General features: G+C 44.1%; 1 protein-coding gene across 1 annotated transcript in view; it reads right to left on the bottom strand.

Annotated features, from left to right (window-relative positions):
• GGCT (gamma-glutamylcyclotransferase) overlaps positions 1–1,338 on the bottom strand; it is a 149,355-nt gene extending 148,017 nt beyond the window's left edge. Inside the window, exon 1 of the mRNA XM_085630631.1 lies at positions 1,022–1,338. Coding sequence (XP_085486757.1) covers positions 1,022–1,276 — 255 coding nt within the window. The 5' untranslated portion in view covers positions 1,277–1,338. The remainder of the gene's footprint in view (positions 1–1,021) is intronic.
• Positions 1,339–25,975: the final 24,637 nt, after the last annotated feature.

Here is a 25,975-nt window from a genome sequence, read left to right as displayed (position 1 = left end):
ATGAGCTGAGATTAGACCCAAGACCTGGTTTCGCATTGTGAAATTCAGACACTAGAAGTTTATGCTCCACTTCCTCTACTCCGACCTTATTGCCAACCCCTTGCCCCAACCGTACTGTCACTCTGCTAGCATCAATGAGGCCCTCGGTCACATCACAGACCAAACTTTGTGGCCCCTGGGGAAATGTTTGCGAGTATCCATGCACTACAACAAGGTGGGGGAGGCACGGACGTAAACTATCCCTATGCCACAGAACTCTGGTAGATGCAATGCTTAATTTGAGCCGGTACTGCTGGGGAGGATGGGGTCGCCGGAACTTAATTTTGGGGACCCGAGCAAGAGACGGAAAAACAAATTAAGCGGAAGTGGAGGTCGAAGAAGAAGGAAAACCGTCACAACGGGCGAAAGCAGGACCATGAACGAGTGAGATAAAGGGACAGGGTGCGGATGAAAGTGGCATGAGTACATGCTTTGGTATTCAGCTTACAACGCTTAATTGCATTTGTTTGGGTTTCTGAGCTTCGGGACGGCACTCTTCCATTTGCAAATTAAGCACTGCTCGGCACATCGTACAGAAAATGGTTTTTACCTAACTGCACTCTGCGTGATGGTGCTGTTGAGACTATGTTATTTGTGTTAATGGTTGAACTACAACTCCCAGCAGGCAAAACAGCTGGTTTACAAGCCAGAGACATCAGTGTTACATGTAGCAAGAGATCAGATAGCTGCTATGGTGATGGCATGCTATGGTGATGCCCTCCCTGCAGAAGTTCCGTAGCGCGCTTAAAACTTGCCTCTTTCGGCAGGCCTATATGTAAGGATGTTTGTTTCAATTACTGATCTTATTTTTAGGCGCCTTGATACCTTCGGGTTATTGTTTTGCGCGTTATAAATTTTTATCATCATCATCATGGAGGGATGCTACGGGTTAAGCAGAAGCGAGACGTTCTCTCCCGATTACTAACCCCAATCTCCTCTGAGAGCTAAAGAAGGATCACCCTTTGATAACACGGGGGTGTACCTGCAGCCTCCCTGTGCTGTAGAAGGTGGCAGAGGGGTTCCTCAGCAGGATCCTCTCCCTCAACAGATTGCTGCCGTAAGCGAAGTACAGGAAGGACCCCTGCCCAGGGCGCAGGCCAGCAGCAGATGGGCTCGGAATGGAGGAGTTGCTCGCACCCATGTCCATTCCCCCTGTTCGGACGGTGCACAGTGTCCCCAGGCTGAGGAGGAACAGAGGAAACATGGCAACTGCGCGCGCACACAGCCCAGGTTCCATCCGCCCTCGGACTGAAGGGATGACTCGGGGACTGGGGCAAATACGTAGGCCACGCCCCCTCCTGTCGGCACGCCCCCTGACGCAGCTCTGGCCCAGGTTACATCCGCCCTGGGACTGTAGAGTTGACTCTCAGGGTCTGGACCAAACAGGCAGGTCACGCCCCTTCCCCGTGGCCACGCCCCCTGACACCGCAGCGCTGGCCCAGGGTCTATCGGCTGTGCGACTGAAGGGATGACTCAGGGATTGTGGCAAACTGACACGCAGGCCACGCCCCCCGTGGGTATGTCCCCTGACGCTGCAGCGCTGGCCCGGTGACAGCATGAAACAGCTTCTTGATGAAAGCGACATAGAAGTCCATATGGAGGCATTGCTGGGAGCAGCGGGGCGTCTTTCTCTGACCCAGAGCTCTCAAACGCTAACACTGAGTTAACGTTTGAACAGAGAAATAACCACCAAACCCATTTCTGCCACAAGTCCTAGCTGTCTGTGAGGAATCCAGGGAAACGGTCTGTCTGTCTCCCCCTCGCACTACAAGAAGCGCCAATGGTGAAATTAGGAGCAGCTGAGGAGAAACTAATAATAAAGGCACTATACAACCGTGTAATACTTCAAGGCAAATCGCGAAATCCCGGAGGGTCTGGCTAGGGCTCCGACCGTTTATGTTTTCACAGGTGAAGGGGGTGGAGGGGCACAAATTTATAACATTTGCAATGAACGCACGTTCAAACTATTGTCATTGTAAATGACAAAATGCCATTTATTTATGTTTTATAAACCAAAACATAAATAAAAGGCATTGTCATTTACAATGCCAGGAGCTGGAACTCGCGTAAATGTGAGACCTATTGCATTGCAAATGCTTGTTTTTTTACTATTCTGCCAGGGTGACAGACATTTACACAGGACATGTATGGATGGATTTTGCTGCTGCTCTGTCCTCTCTCCACCACTTCCTTGCCGCCTGACAGTTTCCAGAGTGTGACTTCTTTTCACCTGATCTCCCCCATTGGGTTCACTGCCTGCGCGCTATGTGTCCTGTTCTGGTCCCTTGTCTCCATTGTACCCATCACCTTGCTTCCCATAAATTACCTGCCTGTATCCCATTCTGCCCCAAGATGTTCCCTTCCTGTTTACCTTTCCTATACTCCCTGCTTTTATCCAGTCGCCACCTCATCAACTCATATCCTGGTCTAACCTCGTCACTTCACTTGATACCTGGAAAAGGTCCTCCTCTCTCTTGATTTCTACCTGCGCCAGGTTCTGCCCTAAGGTGCTCGCTGCCATCCGACTCCTTTCTGCCTTTGTCCTCATCTCATCTTCTTGTACTGCCTTTTGGGCCATGATGCCCGACACCTTTCGTCCGCCTGGCCCTTACTTGTGCCAACTCTGTTACCAGGAAGCTTGCCGCCTGCCCTTCTCTCGCCTGCCACCTACATTTGTCATGTTGGGAAGAAGCGTCTCCCCATTAAACTTAGTCATCAGCAGATGCTGTCTGATTGTGCACATTACCGATTTCGCGGGCACTTTTGTAAAAATCGCGGCATCTTTACAAAAGTGCCGATTTCACGGCAAACCGCGAAATCGCAAAATCCCGGAGGGTCTGGTTATTGATAAGGTTGCGGGTTAGAGTTGCATGACGAACGTGGCCGCTCACTATTTAAGGATCGGAAGGGGTTTAACATGCTTAGATTGAGATGCGGCAGGCCGTACGGCGTTGCCGAACACAGATATGAGTCTACAACTCTAACTATAATGGTTTTACTCATCTCCGTTCTGCTTAATAAATATTGTTACACTTTGCAACACCATTTTCGTCATACATACTAAATATTGTTATGCTTTGCAATATTATATTGCACCGCATATGGTGTGTTTCCTCACACTTAACCTCGGACTGTAGTTTGCAGTGATTTTCCAACGTACCCCCTTTTTATGATAACGTTTTACAATTACGATTTAATGTGTCTTTGATGTATCATGTAGTTTACAACAGACACCACACACTGTTGTGGCGAACTGGTTGGTTCCGCCCTACAAGTTTATGCATTCGTTGGGCTTACTCCATAATGCTATATACCCTATTTGTTCCTAATACTTTGCTTTTGAGGTTACGCTGTGCTCCTTTAACTTCCTCTTTTTTTGAATAAATATTTATACTAATGGTTAGGTATGCTTGCTGTATCGTGTAGTTTATGGCCGACTACCCACACAGGTGCGGCGGGCCGGGTGGATTTGCCTTATGAGTTTATGTATTTTTGGACCTACGCCTTACTCATTGAAACCTATTTGTTTTTAAATTTCTGTTTATGAAGGCATGCCTTTTCGTACCTACGCTATAAGATATGTTTCCTCTCTTCTGAAGTACTTCTCAGGTTGGGACTACTGCTTCCGGAATCTATTACTTGGTTGTGCAAATGGGGACACTCGCCGGTTCGCCATATGTTGACCATACATATTGTTGACGTGGATGTAAGAAGACACTTCATTTTTGTGTTTATTATGTTGGTTGTCACTTTGGGACTTTCTGAAACTTGTCCTTGAATGAGTAAATATTGGGAGACACCAGACAGTTCTTTGCGCACTACCTTGTCACTGGATCACTGGTTCTCTTGGGTGTGAAGCGTCGTGTTACAAAATGTGTTTCTGGGTGCGGACTAAGGAATGCATGAGATGATCACACTGTATGTTATAGTTTTTGCTTTTCTTTTTTTTTCTTTTGAATTTGTATCTGCCATTTGATGTTTCTGATATTGTAGACCCAATTTCGGCCAACTGGCTGATCTCGAGCTTATTGCTGTTTGTAGTGGGTAGAGAGCTGGATCTGGGACTCTGACATGAGCTTGCTGCTCACAAACATTATTGCTACGTGCACAAGACTTTTTTTGGTAAGCGCTTTTTGTAGGCCCTTTTAGTCTTTCACTGGATGATGCTTGAATGAGCTTGGAGGGAATGAGATGAATAAATGTACGGTCTAGTAACCTTCTTTTTGTAGCTGCTATGAGATATCATTATTTCGTGGCCATTGGTCCGGTTATGCATCATTATGTGTCTTCCCCTATGTGTTTTTTTCTAATTCTTTTGGTTTCCTTATATGTTTTTATCTGTTTGATATCATTTATAATAAGAATCCTTGGCTGTTTTGATCAAACTATGTGTAACACATTTGGGTATGTTTATGAATTATATGTACCATAGACTCTGATGTGCAAGCTGGCCTCTTACTATGGAAATCTCTAGAAGAATGGTATATATTCAGTGATTGGATGCCACTGTTGGGTTTAATGAGGCTGGGATGTATTTATGGTTTTTAACTTAAGTCTGTTTTTGTATAAGATGTGTATTAGTATTGTACTAAACTATGTTTATGTCTTTGTGTGTTTCATATGGAATGTGTCCTGTTTTTTTAATTTATGTTTGTCTTTTTTAATTGTGCTCGCAGCCCTGAAGAAGGCCCTGCTTGGGGCGAAACACGTTGGTTGCGCTTGTTTGTTGCATTTTCAACACTGGAAAAGAGAAAATAAAAAAGAATCATTCAAGCAAAACTGGAGTCTGAATTATATTGGAAATTACTTTAAAAGTTGATTTGATGTCAAATTGATCTTCCTTGCTCATGTGTTGCCTCTCATCTTCTGTGTTTCTATATATTAATTTGTCATTAACTTTCTGCGAGGTAGTATATAGCAACATATACATTTTTAAATTTGATTGCAGGGTATTTTATAGCCTTCGGCGCAGGCATTTAACCTGGTGCTCTTTTGTTTAAATAGTAAGCCACCTGGCGTTTCTATATATGAAATTTGCAAATGTCGCTGTATATAGTTACTTTTATTCCTTTGGAGGCGTAGGGCTGTTTGCTATATTTTGGTTTTTTGCCATGTTATTAGGGTCATACCATGCCATTGGGTAAATGTATGTGGCCCCGCCTCCCAGAGGGATTTTCACTTGGCTGCCCATATCTCTCCCGCTACTGATTATTTCACATTGTGTGGCATATTGTGAATGTCGCTGGTATGAATTATTTTATCTGAAATACACTATGTTGTATTTTTCAAATTGTGTTGGGAGTTTGTCTTTTCATGTTTATGATGACATTATGTTTAAAAGGAGCATGAACACGAATCTTGTTTATGGCTTTTGACAAAGTCTGTGTTGTTCGAAACGCATCAACCTTTTGATTAAACTTTTCATGGCAACGATCCTTGGGAGTGCAAGTTTGTTTCCTGTGTTTTGCACTGCACACAGGGTCTCCTGCTTTATATACTGTGGGTCCTGCTTCCACTATCTCGCCACTATCGTGCACCGACTCCGTGAGGTGGATGACGTCGTAGGACTGCAGGAAGACAGCATGATATGTATATATTCAATCAACCATATTCATCCATTGGTCTGGTCAATTATCATTCACATTTTACTACCGCCCACCACAGCATGTAGCAATGGGCCAGTCAATATTGTAACGGGGTTCAGTGAGCACAACCGAACAGGAGAAATGGAAAGAAGGAAAACAAGGGAGAGGAAGAAAATAAGTAGTACAAAAAACTAGAACGAAGAAGTAGAAATAGACTGTGCGAAAGGGAAAACCATATACATTTAATCTTTACAGTGCATAGTTGAATATAACAGTGAGCAGTTAACTTCTCAAAGAAACAAATTCAAATAAGCTAATTACCTGTACCCTTTGAGTTGCATTGTTCGATGACCTATAAGATAGTTAAGTTGGAGTGAGTATCACAGAGTATTGTTGCAGCAAACTGAAGTGGGTGTGCTGCCAAACTAGGGTGGTTCGTGTATAGAATTATTGAGGAGGTGTGAGCTGTAAGGAGATATTGTCTGCTCCTCTGAGGAACGAAAGCCATTCGTGCCACATGTGGAAGGACACAATACTAGAATTCTTCCAATTAGGGAGAATCAATTTAAAGGCTAATATTAGCTTCAAGTCTAAGAAATTCTCATCTGTTTCGTTAGATAGATGTGGATCAAGCTGTCAAAGTTTTATATAAAATAATTCAGGTGTGGGGCTAATGCCCGGAGCATTTTTAATGAAATCAAAGATATTCTTCCAGTGCGTTTGAAGTGTGGGGCAGTAGAAGAGCATGTGTTCTAGGTCACCCCTATGTTCACTGCTATTCCAGCAGTTAGGGTCTTGTCTTAGCATGGGTTTGTTCATTTTTTTTGAGAGTCCAAAAGGATCTATGGATGAGCATGATCTTAGTCTAGGACAGCATAGGTGTTATTTTATTCATGAAAGGAGATTTGTAGATGTCATTCCAGTCAAAGTCTATGTTGCTGTTGTCAACTTCTTACTCCCATTTTCGTTCATTATGCAACTTTAGTGTAGGTGATTTAAGTGAGTGCTGGTTGCGGACATTAGAGACTAATTGGCCAGATTTACAAAATTTGGAAATAAGGGTGGGTAGAAATGAGTCCATATTCAAGTCTCAGTACTTAGATAGTTGAACCTTTAGTTTTAGAAACTTGCAGAAGTCTAGGTGATTTCATAAATAGCGTTCTTGGAAGCTAGAGAAGGGGAGTGGGGCAGTGTCAGTATGTAAACTATCTCCTTGCTCAAAGACTCAGCAGCTGCGGGATTGTAGGCCCAGCACTCCGCTGGATATGCTCATGCCTACACAAACGGAGTTTCCAGGTTTCCCACAAACCTTTCCTTTTGGAAAGCATGCCTCTAGCACAAGGCGTGCCTCAGGGCTCCATTTTAAGCCCAACTTTATTCAATATCTACATGGGCCCACTGGCAGATATCGTGGAACATCACAAGGTGACTATGGTGTCATATGCAGATGACACACAACTTATAGTCACACTCTCTCAAGACTCGGAAGCCACGGCCGCCCGCTTCTCTCCCTGCTTGGAAGAGCTAACAACATGGATGGCCAATCATTGCCTCAAGCTAAATGGCAGACTGAGGTACTGGTTGTAGGAAAGGCCCCATCTTTATGGTCATCAGCATGGTGGCCCAATGCATTATGTCAGGTCCTTACGCCCAAAAATACAACAAAAAACCTTGGGTGTGGTTTGATCCAAATCTCTCCTTCGATCATCAAATCAGAGTAGTTGCTGGAAAGGAAATTATTTAATCTCCTCCCGATACCTGCCAGAAGACCATAGTGCTCTGGTCACAGCTCATTTAGACTATGGGAATGTCCTTTATTTAGGCGCCAATAAAGGAAGCTTGAAGAGACTCCAGCGTATTCATAACACTTCAGCTCGTCTGGTTTTAGGGCTTCCCAAGAGAGCATCTGCCTCAAAAGCTCTTGCCAATTTACATTGGCTTCCAGTGGAAAAGAGAGTTATTTTCAAAGCAATGTGTTAATGCCACAAAATTTGGTGGAACAAGGGACCCAGCTGCCTGAGAGCTCTCATTACACCTTATTGCCCCACTCATACTTATGATCATGTGGAACCCTGCGGGCAAGAGTCCCCAGAGTCTGCAGAGCTAGAATGGGTGCTCGCTCATTCAGCTAGCTAGCTGCAAAAACTTGGGATTCTCTTCCGCTCTCCCCGAAGTCTTCCGCTACTGAACGAGCCTTCCGCAAAGATCTGAAAACATGGCTTTTCAGGTCCCTCTCTTAACCCGTCCACTCTTGCCAAGTTCCGCTCACATCCCGTTTGTCTTGTTTCAGCACGGGGACACACCGTTTGTAATAACCATGCGCTCTACAAATGACAATGGTGATTATAAATGGTTAACCAGATGAATTGCTTTCTTTGACCAGTCAACCCATAGGATTGGTTTTTCGTCAATTTTACATTTTGTGTTGTGCAGAGGGAGTCCAAATTGGAGGTTTGGATTTCTACTTTTGAGTAAAAGGCATTTTTAGTGTTATTCATGATATATTTAGAGTGAGGTGGGTGAAAGGTTTTTATTGTTAGATATATAATAATGGGTTTATCTTCTAGCAAAGATGTTTTCAAGTCAAGCCATAATGATGTGAAGTCTACCTCATTCAAGAACCATTTAATGCCTTGTTTTAACAAGAATGCAGTTAGGTCATTCTTAAAGTTAGGAAGGCAAATACCACCCATGCCTTATGTAGTCAGACGTTTTTAAGTGAAATTCTTTTCTTTGTATTTTGTTATAAGGAATTATTGAATATAGTGTCAATTTTGTGTAAGAACTCTACAGAAATTGCCAGGGGGAGCATACAAATTAAGCAATTGAATATTGGGGTGATCATCATTTTCAGGGTTTCAGCTGTTCCCCATCATTTAAGGAATTTAGGTGACCAGTCGTCTAGTAACAAATTAATCTTTTTGAGGGTGATCAATTCATTGTGTTTGATGGTGCCAATGAGGTTATTGGTAAATTCTATCTCTAAATATTTTATATAGTTAGGTTGCCATGCAAGACCAGTCTCCTAATATTTCTTTAGATCCATGGTTATTTAAAAGCTAACCTCATTTGTTTTTTTATTGCTTGACTAGCCCAAGACCAAGGGGAATTTTTTGATTGATGACATTAAGGCAGTAATAGAAGAGGGAGTGTCTTCACTGGCAATTAACATGTTGTCTATATTTATAGCAGTTCCTCCAAATTTGACACCCGCTACTTCTATTGTTTTCCCTCAGTCTGTAAAGAAATGTCTTTAGTGCTAAGAGAAAGAGGGACAAGAATAGTGGGCAGCCTTGCCTAGTCCCTTGTTCCAGCAAGAATGGGTTGGGAATAGTGCCCCCAGCTCTAATCCTCGCACCCAGACTGTAGTATAATGCCATTATGATTCTTACACGTTGTTCACCCAAGTTGAATTTCTTGAGGACCAAGTTTAGATAAAACCAATCTACCTTATCAAAATCTTTTTCCGCGTCTAATGTAACAGGTACTGTGGAAGCTTAGAGAGTTTTGGCTTTCTCTGTGACTTGACAAGGTATTCTTGTATTGTAGTTGGATAATCTATTTTTTAAGAATCCAACTTGTGATGGATGGATGAGTTTAGAGGTGTATTTTTGCAGGCTGACAGAGCTTATCATTGCAAACATTTTATAGTCTAGGTTTTATAATTAAACTGGTCTGTAGTTTTTTTGGTAACATTGTATACTTACCATCTTTAGGAACACAGGTTATGATAACTGTTGTAATAAAGATACAAACTTGAAAGCAGGAAAATCTTCTTTATTCCAGAAGGAGCTGGGAATCAAGCTTGACCCTAACAACCCAGAACAGGTGCTGGTAATAGATCAGGAAACATCTGGAAAAGAAATTTGTAGTAAATTTCCTGAAGTGTTTACAAATAAGTTAGGGCACCTCAAAAATTACCAACACCAAATTAAGCTGAAACAGAATGCTAGGCCTAAAGCCCATAAAACCAGACCTATACCTCAACTCATGTGGGAACCACTCAAAAAAGAATTGGCCAAGTTACAGAACTTAGGTATTATACAACCAATAGACTGCTCTGAATGGGTTGCCCCCATAGTTATCGCTAGGAAGGCTCACGGAGAAGACATCCATCTATGCATTGATCTCAGAGATCTAAATGACAGCATAATAATTGAAAGGCACCCGTTACCCCGCATTCATGAAATCCTCAGCACAATGGGCGAGGCAACGTGCTTTAATGTTTTAGATCTTTCAATGGCATACCATCAGGTAGAGTTGCACACAGAATCTAGGGAACTTACAGCTTTCACCACCCCCTTGGGCACATTCATGTTTTGCAGAATACCTTTTGGGTTGGACTCAGCGGCCGCTGTATTCCAGAAAATTATGCAGAACATTCTGGAAGGCATGCCTAAGACATTATGCTTCCAGGATGATGTTCTAATCTATGGTGCAACTACAGAAGAACATAACAATAATCTCTTCATAGTACTTTCTAAATTTAAGGAAGCGGGACTTACACTCAAAGTAGAGAAATGCAAAATAGGTGTGACCAGAGTTGAGTACTTAGGACACACCATCACAAAGGATGGTTTCAAACCAAAAATTTGCCTGGTGGAAGCAGTAAAGAGTGCCCCTGCTCCCACAAATAAACAAGAACTTCTATCTTTCTTAGGCTTAGCTGAGTACATGGCAAAGTATGTTAGAAATGTTGTAGTTTATTCCAGCTCCACAGTACACATCCAGCAGCAGCTCTGCCAGTTAGGGTTCTCTCACCAACATTCTAAAGCAGCCTCCCGGCCAACAGTAGGGAAATACCAAATGCGGAAAGCAGAAGGGGAGAAGGAGAAAGGAAGGAAGGTAGGAAGATTCCAAGAGGGGAAAAGGTTAATAGACAGAGAAGGGAAAAGCACACACCGTAAAAGAACAAGATTATAACAATAACCTCAGCTGGTGTACCCGAGACTTAGCCAGTACTAGAAAAATGTGTGAATAGATTTAATTAGGGGGAGATAATAGTAGAGGAAAGTGTATTTTAAATGTGTGCCTGTCAGGGCCCGGGCTTGACCTATTTTAAGCTTTTTAATTGTGTTTGATAATCTCTCCTTCGAGATGGGACCATTATTCAATTTCCTCTCCTCGTATGATAATTTAGGCAATTTAGCATTATGGGGGTATATATGTCACATTTTCTTTTACCTACTGAGGTATTAATTAGAAGCACGTTGTTCTTGGTAAAACGCTTTAAAAATGTCAGCAATTTTATTTGGGCTGAGTGTGGACAAGTCAGTTTTTACCTTTCATCCCGTTTATAGTTTGTTTTTGTATTCTATATTTTAAGTATGCCACCAGTGTTTTACCAGCTTTATTAGATTCACACAGTTCAGTGCTTTTCTGTTTATTGACCCAAATGCCTTCACTAGTGCTTAGGATTTTGTTGCATTCATATTTTTTCCTGACAATCTTGTTTAGAGTGTGTTTAGATCTAGTGGAGATATGATGTTTTTCTAAGTCTATGGTTTGTTTTTCCAGTTCCAATAGTTTGCCAGTTGTTTATCTGTTCATTCTAGATTTGAGTTTTATAATTACGCTGTAGGAGAGTAGGATCTGCCTCTTATGGTTACCCCCACTTTTTGCTGATGTGTCACTGTTTTTGACGTAGTCTGACTGGGATCCTGCTATTCAGGATCCCATTCTATCTGCTTTCTCCTGTAAATTGATTGCATGTACTTTAGGTACACTCCAGATTGGATTCTGGGGTACCCTTATCAGTCCCTGGTATATGGTACACCATCTACCCAGGGCATAGGTACCCCAGAGGCCTGCCAAGGGCTGAAGCATGTATTGTGCCACCCCTGAGAGGCCATTCAAACTGACACCACGGGTCTGCTACTGCAGCCTGTATAAGGAAGTGCATGCCCCCCTTACTTAGATATAGGTTCCCTATATCTATTCTAAATCACTACACACATAAACCTATCGGTCACCCCTATGGCAGGCATTAACAATCCTGAAGGCAGGGTGCCGGGATTTGTGTTAGAGGGTGCCCCCGCATGAGTAGGGCCTCTCTACAGCCTTCGGAACCTATTCTCCATGGTTGTCTGTGATGCAGCCAACCTTATATATTTAAGTGCATTATAACCTTGCGGTAAATACTAACTTTAAAACGGCTGCTTAGAAACTTGTCGTTTTTGGTGTCAAACACCTTGGAATCATACCTCCCCGCTAGTAACTGGCGGGGGAGGTATGATTCCACCCTCCTAGAGGGACTTATGTGGATCACCGGTCTACCCGGTACCAGCTTTCTCGACCTGGGCATCAAAAAATGGATGCTGCCAGCCACAGACACGAGTCAGCCCTCCTGCTCCTGAACCAAGCTCGAGCAGAGGAAGGCCTGACAATAGGTTTCCTGTCACAGGGAGGTGTGGCCACCTCCCAGACAGGCTTTAGTGTATTGGGTTGCGTGGGTGCACTCTGAGAGTGCCAGAAAGTCTGCACTGGGTGCAAACATGGTGTCCCCATGCATAGTCCAGCTCAAACCAGTACCAGGAGCCATTTGCTCCTGCTCTAGTGTGAAACTGGACAAAGGACATGGGTGTAGCCGCCCCTCCTGCCCCTAGGAGGGTCCCCAGAGTCAATCCAACCCATTCCACGGGTATAAAATGGGAAACCTGATTCCAGGACTTTGAATTTTACCTGGACTAAACTCTGCAACAGAAACCAAGTATGTCAACGGTCTACACTTCGCTGGACGACAGAAGAATCTCCCTTGGAGTAAAGGAGTTACTCCTCTGCATTAGCAGGCACCTAAATGCATCTGACCGGTTTGCATCTCCCGAGCTCCGGAGGACTCTGAAGATTTCTGCATCACAGGAGGTTGGTTCCTGAGCATCTCTGTGGTCGATCTGCTCTCTCAGCAATCCTGAGACCAGTATCCCTCGTGGGGACCATGCAACCCGAACCCCGGTGCACCGTGTACTTTTACAGCAGCATATGCTTTTTGGCGATCCCTGAGGCTGTGCTTTGGACTATTTGTAGTCCTGACCTCGAGCAGCATTTCCACTGAAGATCTCTGGCCTCCACTCCATGAGTGCTCTGTGGGCTGGTGCTTTGTGAATCTGCTCGAGGTCCCCTCGTGATCCCTGGTCCTTTGGCCTGTGGGTCCTGACAAGGGTCACTTGATTTTCCTTGGGCTTCTGTGATTGCTCCAGATGTGCCCTGACTCCCCATAGCTTGGAGAGTCTCCTGGACCTTGCTGGTCCACACCGTAACCTGTTGCCTCTTCCCGCGAGGGTTGCCTTGGCCAAGGCTTGTTGGTGTTCAATCCAGACACTGACCCCTCAGCATTCGACATCCTTCGTGGGACAGCTCACCTCCGGACTTTGGTCATCGTTGACGTCTCCTGATCCCCGTGGCTGCAGAGTCAAAACATCTTATCTTCACACCTGAAGCACCCGACATCGGTAGGCATTCGCCTATCGAGCCCCTGGTCACCCTGAAGTGACCCAGACTCTGTCCCCTCTGCTTTCAGGTTCTTCTTCTCACCTCGGATCCAGGCTTGGATTCCACCGGACACTTTTCATCTTCTCGGCAGCAGCACTTCTTCGCCTCACGCCATTGAAAAGGACGAGGGTTTCCAACACCACTTGACCCCTATCCACCTGGCTCCTCTGGGATAGGAAACACGGGTACCTCAGTACTCACAAGGGTGCTGGCCTTAGAACCTTCTATGTTCCAAAGGATTTGCTTGAAGTCCTCTCCGAAGTGTCCTTAAACTGTAATTTTTAAGCCGCGACTTTCCCATAGAGTTGTACGGAGCATGTGTCTGTGTTCCCACACTGCACCCGTCCTCCGTGGGCTCCCTGTGTCACTCCTTTGGGTCCCAGCGATTCTACGTGCTATAGGCCCTGTGTCTATTGAAGTCGTTGTTGTTATACCATTTTTTTAGCATATAGTTCGGTCTCCCCCTGGAGCCCGCTGTGTATTGTGCTATTTACTGAAGCTCTATTGATTAAGTATTCTGTGCTTTATGTTCTAATCTTGCATAGAGATTAGAAGAGAGTGTTTAGTAATAAATACATATTTTTTATATAACACGTGTGGTTCTCCTTTCATTTGATCACTCAGGAGGTTCTGTTCTGGTAAATCAAGCTGCTTCACATTCTTTCAAGACTTAGCCTGAAGGCTGCTCTCCATAGTTACCACTAGGATAGCTTTCTATAAAGGTTATCTTTGACCTAATCACCATAAGGGTTGTTTGGACTGGTGCAAGGTGCCCACTTTAATTAGTGAGGCAAAAACAATGGTTCTGTCGGGTATGCGTAGCTTATCTAGTAAATCAATTATCTTGTTTGTTATACAAAATCCTCACATTTAAGAACAAAACCAATTCAATCATAAGGAACACACGAGAAGGACAGTTAGATGAGTAAACAGTTGTTTTATATAAATTGTATAATTTATCTGTTACCCAAACTTAAAGAGCTGCCAACAAGGGTGACTTTTCAAGGTGAATATTGATCAATGACATATTGTGCTCAGTGATACGATTGAGTGCGTAATATGTACAATGTGATTGGGATATGTACAAGGGAAGGGGAGGCCAGAACGAAGACAATGACTCTGCTGTTAATCCTAGTTTAATTTCTCACGCAGAGCCTTGAACTGGACCATGTGGTAGCATCGACATTTCAACCCAATATAAGCACTATTAAGTAGTCATTGCGGGTCTTCATCAGGACAAGGTGGAAGGATGACAGCCTATTTACAACGGAGTAAATCCGGGGTGGTTGAGAAGGGAGGGCTCAGGTCTGCATTCTCACGGCCCCATTACATTTATCCAATTGGAAGGGAAAGAGGGAAGCATGGAGTTAAACCAGCTGGTCCCACGCAAAAAGGTCAGGCTGGATTCGGGATTCACTTCTAATGTTTGGCGGTGTGATCAGGAAACTGCTTGAAGGAGGGCGGCGAAAACATCAGGCTAGATTCGGGACTCATTTCTAATGAGTTAGCGGTGTGATCAAGAAATTGCTTGACGAGGGCGGCGGCAGGCTTCCGTCCTGTCGTGCCGCTGCAACATGTGACTAGGTTATATTTGGAAATTACTGTCAACAGCTCTTGGTTATATTTTATTGGAAAAGTTTTATATCCCCGACAAATGTAGAAAATGCTGAAATTGAGATCAAGCTTAAGAGATTCCATGAGGCAGTGGAACAGGTCTTAGATACACTGGCCCCATTAGAACAACAGCATACCAATTCCCGCAGGACACATGCAGTCTGGTTTACCCCCGAACTCCAGAGAGAAAAAGCTAACTGCAAACAAATGGAAAACGCATGGCAAAAATCTCAAGTAGAGAAAGAGAAAATAATCTTTAAATCTGAACTTTCGCATTAAAAGGCACGAAAATCTCATATTACTTCCCGGCTACACCAAGCTGGCAACTCCACTAAACTACTCTATAAAGTTCTTAATTCCTTTACTACCCTCATAGCCTACGCCAATCAGATCCCCCTCTCAGTCATTATGTGATAACATTGCCAACCATTTTGAGGATAAAATTAATATAATCTACGACCAATTTCTCAACAGTTCTGAACTCCCTGATATTTCAGCCCCACTGCCTACATCTCAGTGTAAGAGCGAGGGCTGCCTTGCGAGCTTTCATGTCTTGCAGATACCTCAAGTAGAAGAAATGCTGAGAACAGCTAAATCGGGCTTCCCCCTAGATATTCTGCCAGCAAAGCTGTTTGCTTCTCTAGCCCCTCAACTAGCTCCAACTATCGGTATGATATTAAATGCCTCCCTTAGTGACGGGAAACTCCCACGCGAATGGAAGGCAGCACAAGTCCACCAGATTCAGAAAAGGACTCATCTACCCTCAACTGAGTTAACTAACTACCGTTCCATTTCTCTCCTTCCACTCATGAGTAAACTCCTGGAAAGTCATATTATTATTCAGCTTATGGGACATTTAGAATCCAACAGTAAACTGGACCATTCCCAATCCGGCTTCAGACCTAACCCCTCTACTGAAACCACTCTTATAGGTGTCACAGATCACATTAAACTGGCCCTAGACAACAATAAGGCTGTGCTGTTGGTACTACTGGATTTGTCCGCGGCTTTTGATACCGTGGCTCACCAGATGCTCCTCCATAGACTAAATGAGACAGGGGTCCTGAGACTGGTGTTAAAATGGTTACCTAATAAAAACGGTTGAGCACCAGAGGGTCGGAGGGAACAAGTTTAAAGACCGCACAGGATTAATTCCCCCATAGAAGTACATGTAACACAAAAGAAAACCTGAGGTCTAATGGTAAAGAGAAATAGGTGGTATGTAGGGTGAGGAGGAAATGCCTAATGTACGTCGTGAAACTGGAGGAAGCTCCAAAACCAAGGTCAAGTAATCACCGTGGGTAACTAACCCCATCACATGGGATTTTCATCCCAGAAAAAATCTCATAATCTCAAGGGGCAGACAGCGCCCTTTTGTGAGATATGAGTCCTTAGTGTTGTGATTGATAATTGCTAGATAATGGAATAAGTCTAAAAAATTAGCCTAAGGTGAGTGGGGATTGCAGTGCTGGTAGTAGTGAAAAAAGTGAGTGTCTAAAACAAGTGACGGGACGGCCAGAGGGCTTCTGTATTGCCGTCCCGATGTTGGATTAAAAAACAAGGGGGGGCAACACTAATCGGGTCTGATCAATGAAGCAACGTGAAAGAATGTGGTCGACATGTTTCAGCCATATCGCCTGATTAGGCTAGGCTTTCATCAGGACCTAAAAGCTACTGCAGGGAAGAAAACAACGTAACAAAGGATATGAAGAGCACCCTCAACTTGATTGTAGAGTGCAAGTCTCTTCAGCGAAACATACAGCACCTAGATAACGAGATAATTATGGGAGTGAAACCACCAATGCTCAGTCATATTTATAAGAACAATAAAATGAATATAGACTTGAAGCAAGGTCCGACTCACCCGTGCAAACTAGGTGATGAGATGGCCTCCACCTGGCAACCGCTCAGGAAGGAACACCGCTCTGAAAGGGAAATGTAAGGCTGAGGGTAGCGGCTTACAAATCGTGAGCAAGTGTGGAAAGAGTGGGGAAATCAACTGAAAACTAGGGAGAACTGCCAAAGGCTGAGTCTGCACACACAATGAGATACAACAATTAAAAAAAGGCTTAATGCTGGGCACAAAGTCAGTGTGACCACGGATAATACAGATCCGTATAACAAGGTACAGGCTAAGAGATACAATGTTAGAGGAACAGCGCCTCTAAATGAACGCCAACGAAGGCAGCGAAGGAGCCTACCTGTCCGTCGGGGAACCGGGCTGGAATGAGCCTGCAGCCGGAGGTCCCGTGTAATTGGACGGAGGCACAAAGAAATGAAAAAACTGCCGGTGGAATGGGCCAATGGCGCGGCAGGAGAGGTATGCATGCCGAAGTGGAAACCAATCCAAAATCCTGGCGCAAGCAACTGGTTGTAGATGGAAATGACAGGACAGGGAGAGCGCTGTCAAAAAATAGCTGACTCGATGCACCTGGGGAGTCAGAAAGATGACGCGGTGCGCTTGAGGAATGCGGAAGCCGCCGTCAGATGAAAAAGACGGCTGTCAAGGCACATGTTGCACCGAAAAGCGTGAGTCATCTTGGAAAATACGGAAGGTGGTAAAATACACCAAGTGATGCATTGCTAGTGTGTGAAGTTCCCAGAAGACCACGGGCTGTGGGACAGACATTTATTGAGTACAATCACGGCCAAAACAGTATGAGCCAATGGATGCAATGAAGTAGTGTGGGCTAGATCGCGGTTGTCCCACTTGGAGAGCTGTGTCAAAGAAGAGAAGAACACACCGGGTATTACAGCGATAGCCAAGGGATTTCGTCATTAAGTCCCCGAACATGTGTTTGTAGTTTATACACCCACCTTTGCTCACGTTTAAAAAGGAAAGCGGAGCTGTCAGTGAGGTGTGGTGGTATTTGGGGTTTATCAATGACAATCCAGTGCAAATCATCAGGGGCATGTTTAACCTCCAGAAAGTGGTTAGTGAGTTTTGTGGAGGTGCGGCCACACCGTATCGTGCTCTTGTGTTCTAAAATACGGGTTTTGATGCGGCGGGTGGTCATGCCGATATATCGCAACTCGCACGGGCAGGTGATCAAATAGATCAGATGGGAGCTGTTGCAGTTCGTATGGCTCTTCAAAATCCAGGGTCGACCTGTGCCGATGTCAATTTCCTTAGTCACCGAGGTCAAGCAGCATGCGGCACAAGAACCGCATGGATAATGTCCCACAACTGGAGGCAGACCCCACAGGGTAGGTTGGGTGCATCTCTGATTGATGCGTGGGCGGGTATGTACCAATTGGTCCCTGATATTGCTACTGCGTTTAAACGCAAAGAGGGGTTTTGGTAGCTCAACCTCACCTATATTGAGAATCTTCCAGTTCGTAAGAATGATTTTCTTAAGTTTGTTAGAAAACTGACAATAGGTGTGGACACACGTGAGTCTGTTCTCGGATGTTTTCGGAGTCTTGGGTTCTAACAGAGCCTCACGATTGTTGTTAGCAGCTCGCTTGGAAGCCCTCCGAATAAGATGTTTAGGGTAGTCTCTCGCCTGCAATTGCTTAGAGAGATTGTCGGCATGTTCCTTGTATTTGACACTGGAGGAACAATTTCGTTTCAGGCGCAAGAATTGGCCGAAGGGCAGATTGTCACGCAGAGCTCGTGGGTGAAAGCTATCATACTTAAGAAGAGCATTCACCGCCATGGGTTTTCTGTATAGTTCAGTGCCCAAACGCCCTTCTGATGGGGTGATGAGAATGTCGAGAAAAGGTAAATGAGTCTTAGAGTACTCACAAGTGAATTTCAAAAAGGGGTCACAATTATTGAGCCAGTCTTTGAAAGCCAAGAGGGAGGACAGGGAACCTTGCCATAGCACAAATACATCATCTATGTATCTCTTCCATATCATGATGTGATCCTTGTATGGGTTGGTGGTATTGAGGACGTGTTGTTCTTCGAAAACATGAACGTACAGGTTCGCCAGGCTGGGAGCAAAAATGCTCCCCATTGAAGTTCCTGATATTTGCAAGAATAGCTGGTCCTCAAATTGAAAGAAATTCTCTTTCATAGCAAGTCTGGCACATGACATAATAAAAGGAACAGGAGTAATGGAGTCAGGAGGATCTGCCAACAGGAGGGTTTCAATGACAGATAAAGTTTCATCCTGCGGGATGCACGTGTATAGCGACTCCACATCGAATGAAACAAGAAAGTCAGTAGTGTGATCAAAGGACAAATCCGTAAGGAGGTTGAGAATATCCTTGGTGTCCTTGAGGTATGTAGGCATCTTCGACACTAAAGGACGAAGGAAGTGGTCAGTAAATGCCGACAGGGGTTCCAGTAAGGACCCCAACCCAGAAATGATAGGGCGACCAGGTGGAGGGTGCACCTTCTTATGTACCTTGGGTAGGATGTAAAAGTATGGTATGGTAGCAGAGGAATTGACCAGATATTGTGCTTCATTTGAAGTGATCCAGGCATTAGCACTGGCTTCATTGACTAAAATCCGGATGGTCTGGAGTAGACGTGTAGTAGGATCCTCAGCAAGGGGTTGGTAAAAGTTGGTGTTGCTCAACTGTCTTAAACATTCAGCACGATAAGCAGTGGTATCCATCAAGACAGTAGCGCCGCCCTTGTCAGCCGGTTTGATAATTATAGAATCATCAGAAGTGAGGGAATTTAATGCCAAGCGTTCTGCCTTGGTGAGGTTCTGATATTGGCGGTTGGTAGAATCGCTGAAGGAAGATACTTGGGAGGTCACTGCTTTCTCGAAAGTAAGAACCTGTGGAGGAATTTGGCTTGGCAAAGGATTGAAAGAGGATTTGATGCGTAATCCCGTGTTCTGGTCTTGATCGCTAGGCGAGCTGAGGGATTCTGCTCTGAAGAAAAAATTTAACCGAATTTTCCTAAAGAATTGGGCAAGTTCCTGGTGGATGGAGAACATGTCTCCTTTAAAGGAAGGAACAAAGCCAAGACCTTTATTAAGAAGAGAGTTCTCGTCAGCTGTGAGGATTCTGCTAGATAAATTAATAACTAGGTCGCACTCGTGCTCGGGGCGGCTGAAGTGTTCCTCGAGTTCAATGGTGGATTCCCTTGTTGTTGGTCCTGCCATTGGACTTGGTTCCGTCTCCTTCCCCTGGATCGTCCTCGGCCAAACCCTAAAAAAGGCTGGTTAGAGTACATTTGTGGAGGCGGGGGATAGGGACAAGGTGGTCCAAAGGGAGGGGGTTGTCCAAATGGTGGAAACGGGGGGTAGTTGTAACCGGCATGTGGCCACCATTGGGAAGGGTGCATGTGGTTGGGTGTACCCCTCTGGTTCCTCCTGTTAGCACCACCTCTCCTTTTATTACCTCTTTGTGAGGATTCTTCACCTGAGGCAGAGTCTGATCCACTGGACCAGTCATCGCTTCCCGATGTGGAGTAATTGGACCCATATTTGCGGCCCTGTCGGTTGAATTGAGGTGGAACGTAGTCCGCACTTGTGTATGGGTATACCCTCTCCATTGAAAAACGGGCCAGGTCTTTTTTAAATTTGGTAATCTTGGTCATTAAGACAGTATCTTTGAATTCTTTATTATGCTTACTGGACTCCTCTTGTTGTTTCTTAAATAGTGCACCAGTTAGTGTCACTTTAATTTGGGATTCCAAAGCCTGTATCTCAATCAATACAGCGTCAGCAACACGTTTGGCCGTGTTTATAATGAGGATGAGCCAGTCCCTGGTACATTTCCACGCTATGAGAGACCAATCATTGAGGAAGATCTTATCGTCCAAGAACAATCTAGGAGCATTTGTCACAATTAGTCCCGTAGGGGCACAATTGGCTCTCAAATATTCAGTCATGATGGCCCCATGAATGTAAATACGAGAGTGTGATTTCTTAAGGGTGAGGACTTTAGTCCAATCGACCTCTGCACTAATTGGGGGACTTTGGAAGGTGTCCATGATACTGGGTGTATCAAGAATAGCTTGAGCTATTGTGTCATCGAACGTCAAACCAAGGCGTTCTGCCATGATTGTGAGAATGACTATATAGAGAGCAGACAAAAGTCAAGGCAGTCTCGACCGGGGAGTCAGAAGAAAAGACCCACGGCAGGTTAAGCGAAAAGTGTGTGCAATTTGTGCACATCGGGGAAAGAGATCACCCAGCAAAAATCAAAATAGTTTTTGCAAGACAGTTAAAGGCACAACAAATGTGCTCGAAAAAAGGACCCACAGCCAGGAAGCTGTACATGAAACCTAATAAAAACGGTTGAGCACCAGAGGGTCGGAGGGAACAAGTTTAAAGACCGCACAGGATTAATTCCCCCATAGAAGTACATGTAACACAAAAGAAAACCTGAGGTCTAATGGTAAAGAGAAATAGGTGGTATGTAGGGTGAGGAGGAAATGCCTAATGTACGTCGTGAAACTGGAGGAAGCTCCAAAACCAAGGTCAAGTAATCACCGTGGGTAACTAACCCCATCACATGGGATTTTCATCCCAGAAAAATTTCTGGGATGAAAATCCCATGTGATGGGGTTAGTTACCCACGGTGATTACTTGACCTTGGTTTTGGAGCTTCCTCCAGTTTCACGACGTACATTAGGCATTTCCTCCTCACCCTACATACCACCTATTTCTCTTTACCATTAGACCTCAGGTTTTCTTTTGTGTTACAGTTAAAATGGTTAGCCAGTTTCCTGGACGAGCGAACCCAAACTGTCAACTTGGGCCCTTTTCGGTCTTGCATTCTTGAGCTTACTAAGGGTGTACCACACGGCTCCTGTCTCAGCCCTACCTTGTTCAATGTGTACGTTGCCCCCATTGCCAAGATCATCAGAGAGCTCGGATTCACTCCATATTCTTATGCAGATGACACTCAACTTCTCTTATCTTTTGATAACGATAAGACCTCTACCAAATCTTGTTTTGCGGAAGGTATGCAAGCAATCTCCGGTTGGATGACGCATAACTTCCTTCCGCTCAATGCAGCCAAAACTGAAATCTTGCTGTTTGGTAAAGCCCAAACCCTGTGGTCCCCCGACCGGTGGTCCACAGAGCTGGAGCCAGCTCCTCCTGTGGCCAACAACCTGGGTGTCCGACTGGACCTCGGCCTAACTATGAGAGACCAAGTCATGGCCAACACAGGTACCTGTTTCCATACACTGCACCTCCTCCGTAGAGTATTCAACCTCCTTCCCTTAACTGTCCACCGGACCCTAATACAAGCCTTAATTACTAGCCACCTCAATTACTGCAATGTCCTTCTTATGTCTGCCAACGAAGCTATGCTAAACAAATTGCAGGTGGTTCAGAATACGGCAGCCCATTTGGCTCTCAACATGCCCTCAAGATTAAAGAACCCCTTCCCGGCCATTGTTACTGCAGCTTCACTGGCTTCCCATCCATCAGAGAATCAAGTTCAAAATCTGCAATCTAGTCCATAAGTCACTACATGGCAGAGGCCCTAGTTATCTTGCTGAAAAAATTAAATACTACCTGCCTGGAAGATCTCTTCGCTCGGGTGACAAAGCCCTGCTGGCCCTTCTCTGTTACAGGAAACTTAGAGCAGGAGGCAAATCTTTTACTTAGCTTGCCCCCGTATACTGGAATCAACTGCCCATCCAAACATGGAAGTGTACCAATCCTCTTTACTTCAGGAAACTCCTAAAGACTGAATTGTTCAAGTGAACAACCTGCCTAGCCCTACCTATACCATTCCTTAGCGCGGAGATAGCCCTTTGGGGGTGATTCCTGAGCTTTACAAATTACAAATTAAATTAATAACTTGAACAGTGTTCATCAGTTAGAAAATCATGATTACAAAAATAAAAAATAAAAAATAAAAACTTTATGGTCAGTAAAGAGGTGTGAAGTGCTGTGGATTGTCACAAGACATCTAGCCGGTCCTGCAAAAGAGAATTGATAGTTAATTGCTTTTAGCCATGGCCACAGGGCTAAGAATCCTTTCCTGATTTCTACTGTAGATTTAGAATAGTCCTGTGGGATGTATATCTTATTAAGAAAATTGATAAAGTTAGACAATTCGCACTCTGTTCAACTGGTTTTGTGAGAATTCTTCAGGTAGTTGGTGCAGGTGGGTAAATCCTCCTGAGTGTGAGAATAAGAAACTACTCTGAATTGATGCGGCCCTCTGAGTGGAGGGACATCTCCCACTTGCACTCAAAAACAATATTGATCTGGTAGAGCCTTGGTAAATAAAGATTTGTATTCAATAAAGTTTTCTTCAATTCAATTTATTGTGTTTCTTCAAATCATTTTGTTCTTTCATTTGTCATTGATAATTCCATAATTATAAATGTGATTATTCCTCTGAAATTACAGAATTTACGCCCCTGATGAAGGGCTCTTGCCGAAATGCATTGGGCTGATGAACAATACTATGAATGAATAATCACATTTATAATGATGGAATTAGTGGTAGGCATAGTGTGATGCTGTAATACCCATGGTATTATTGATTAGGTGTTCCCCTCAGGGCAGAGGTGCAGACTCACACCACCATCTTCGTCCTCATCCAAGCAACGCCCCATAGGCCATTACTTTGATTTCTGTTATGTACATAGGTGGTCTGATATACCAACCACTATTGCCTGAAAGATGTGCAAAAGGTCACAGCAGAAATGTTATTGTGCAAACTTAGGACATTTAAAATGATGGAATTAGTGGTAGGCATAGTGTGATGCTGTAATACCCATGGTATTATTGATTAGGTGTTCCCCTCATGGCAGAGGTGCAGACTCACACCACCATCTTCGTCCTCATCCAAGCAACGCCCCATAGGCCATTACTTTGATTTCTGTTACGTACATAGGTGGTCTGATATACCAACCACTATTGCCTGAAAGATGTGCAAAAGGTCACAGCAGAAATGTTATTGTGCAAACTTAGGACAATGTAAGAAAATTTGCAGCTTCGTTACTTGTGCCTACCTCGGGCACATAACATCCACTCCTCATACTAAGGGTCGATATATAAAAGCCATCTAAAAAGTCAACAGGTCATAATGAAAATTCAAACTAAAAAGGTCTAAAACCATTTTTAAAACCATCTAAAAGCAAGCTGCCCGTTAAAATATTCATAACAATCCCTTAAAAAGTAATTATACTGTTTGAAATCCCAAGCACTCAGAAAGCCATGGTGCCTAGAAAAGCAGAAAAAATATTATTTTATTGCAGTTTTGTATTAAAAATAGGCCCAATATATCCAACCACACAGAAAAGCCAATTGTTTATGTTTTCCGAGTGGTAGTTGCAACATTGCTCCTGCCCACAACCGCAGACGATGTTCCCAGGGGCGCACATTGAAGCAGGTTTATCGAGCAAAGGTGATTCCATCCAGTTCCCACAGCAGCCGCTGAAGGAGGGACTGCATCCTGTAAGCGTACTTAGAGCCGGTATCCAGTTCACTAGGAGCCAAAGCCTCCCAGGGTGGCTCGAACCATGCATTAATCAGCAATGGAATATGTTGGGGATAACAATACCCATGGGCCTTTAGTTGATCCATCAGTACTATAAAGTCCAGTGGCACAACCAATTGTGATCCGAGACATAAATCCAATATGCATTCATGGCAGCACAGCAGGCAGCGGAATACAGGTTGTACGCAGTGTGCTAAACAGGCCTGAAGGACAAGGACCAGTGCTCATTCAGTTCTCTAAGCCAAGGTGTGCTGAAGCAGTGTATTATGCGCTCACGGTATCGCAGCACAGCCAGTGCCTTCTCCATTTCGGGTTAAACTGAGCCATCCATTGTGGAGCAGAAAAATTAAAATCAGGATTCTGCCACAAGTAGCAGGACAAGTGGGAGACCTCCAAAAACGCTTCCGAACATGTAGTGTATGAAAGTTGGTATAACTCTGAAAATTGTCTGAAAGATGCTAACCAGTTCAGTGCCAATACATTTTAAAAAGTGCACTAATCCCTTCGTATCAGACATATTAAAGATACGGTGAACCAGCTCCCCAAAATGCAGCAGGAAGTTAGTATGGAGTAGCGTCTGGATCTTGGCGCGTACATTGCAACCTGGAGACCAAACGTCTCTCTAGCTGATGTTAAGGCCACATCTTTTTGAAAAATCATGTCTTCCAGTTTGCTTAGAGAATCAAAGCGTATGTTGGAAATATTTATCGAAAGCCAAAGAGTCACCTGCCTAACTTTGCAGGTAGGTGGAAACAGTACTTGTGTGCAACAAGTGACTATGGAATTAACTGTTACCAGATAAGCGATGCCTGGTTCCATTTCGCCGCAACCTTGATCTTTCAGCATCAAATAGCTCCCATTGGAGAGCAGCTTGAAAACCGGATGAATCGTGGCCACCGGAGAACTCTTCAGATAACAGGATAAGTTCGCAACTGAAGCACTGCATGCCCCATTAAGTGAAATGTCCTTGCATATTAAGGACCCGCTCAAAGCATTCACACATTCGCTAAGAAAAACTTCTGTGTCCACGTTCCTGCATTTAAACTGAATAATAACTCCCAGTATTCATGCACATAATCTTCCCCTAGCCCTATATATATTTATTACAGACAATATTGGATTTGGAAAGTCGTGACCGGCAGGGTGATGTAACCATGGATTATCCAGTCTATGGATGGTGTCTCCGCCACCGTGAAAGGTAATTGGTCTAACTTTTCAATGTGCAACATGGTATATTTTGCATCTCTGTGTCCCATTAATATCTGTCTTTCAGTCAGTTGGTATGCTGAAAACATACTTGGGCTGTTGAGATTAAGGCACATGGCCAGAACGTAATGCTTGCAACGTCCAGTTTAATAATACAATGGACCGTAGTCGTGACTGCCCATGCTGTAGAATAGACATGTCCGGTTGCATTATGTCAATTGCAGAAGATACTATGTTGCCCAGTAAATATATTCAGGACGTTAATATGGTATGACCGTTGTCAACCACATCCAAAGTCTTTTCTAAATTAACCCTATCAATCTTGCGCAGTCTCTCAGCAGCTTCCTGTTGAGAAACTTTCCACAGCTCGTTGTATATTGCATACAAGAAGCGATTTTGACATGGGTTCCAAGGACTTAACATGAAATCCCTGAGATCCATTTCATCAGAAAGAAGGGACAAGTGTTGCTTCACCTTAGAAAGTGTTGAGGTTTTTCAGCCTGTCAAGGCAGAACCTATCAACACTATATTATATCACCACCACAAGTGTTACGATTATATGTATTGCTGATCCTAAACCCTTTGGTGTTGCACTGGAATCTAGATTGACACCCATTTGTGTCCAAAGGCCAAACCAACCATTCTTTCCAACTGGGGTCTGAAGA

The sequence above is a fragment of the Triturus cristatus genome, chromosome 10, assembly GCF_964204655.1.
Source record: "Triturus cristatus chromosome 10, aTriCri1.1, whole genome shotgun sequence".
NCBI classification, from domain to species: Eukaryota; Metazoa; Chordata; class Amphibia; order Caudata; family Salamandridae; genus Triturus; species Triturus cristatus.
The sequence above is the reverse complement of the archived record's forward strand: the minus strand, read 5'-3'. Positions and strand labels throughout refer to the sequence as shown.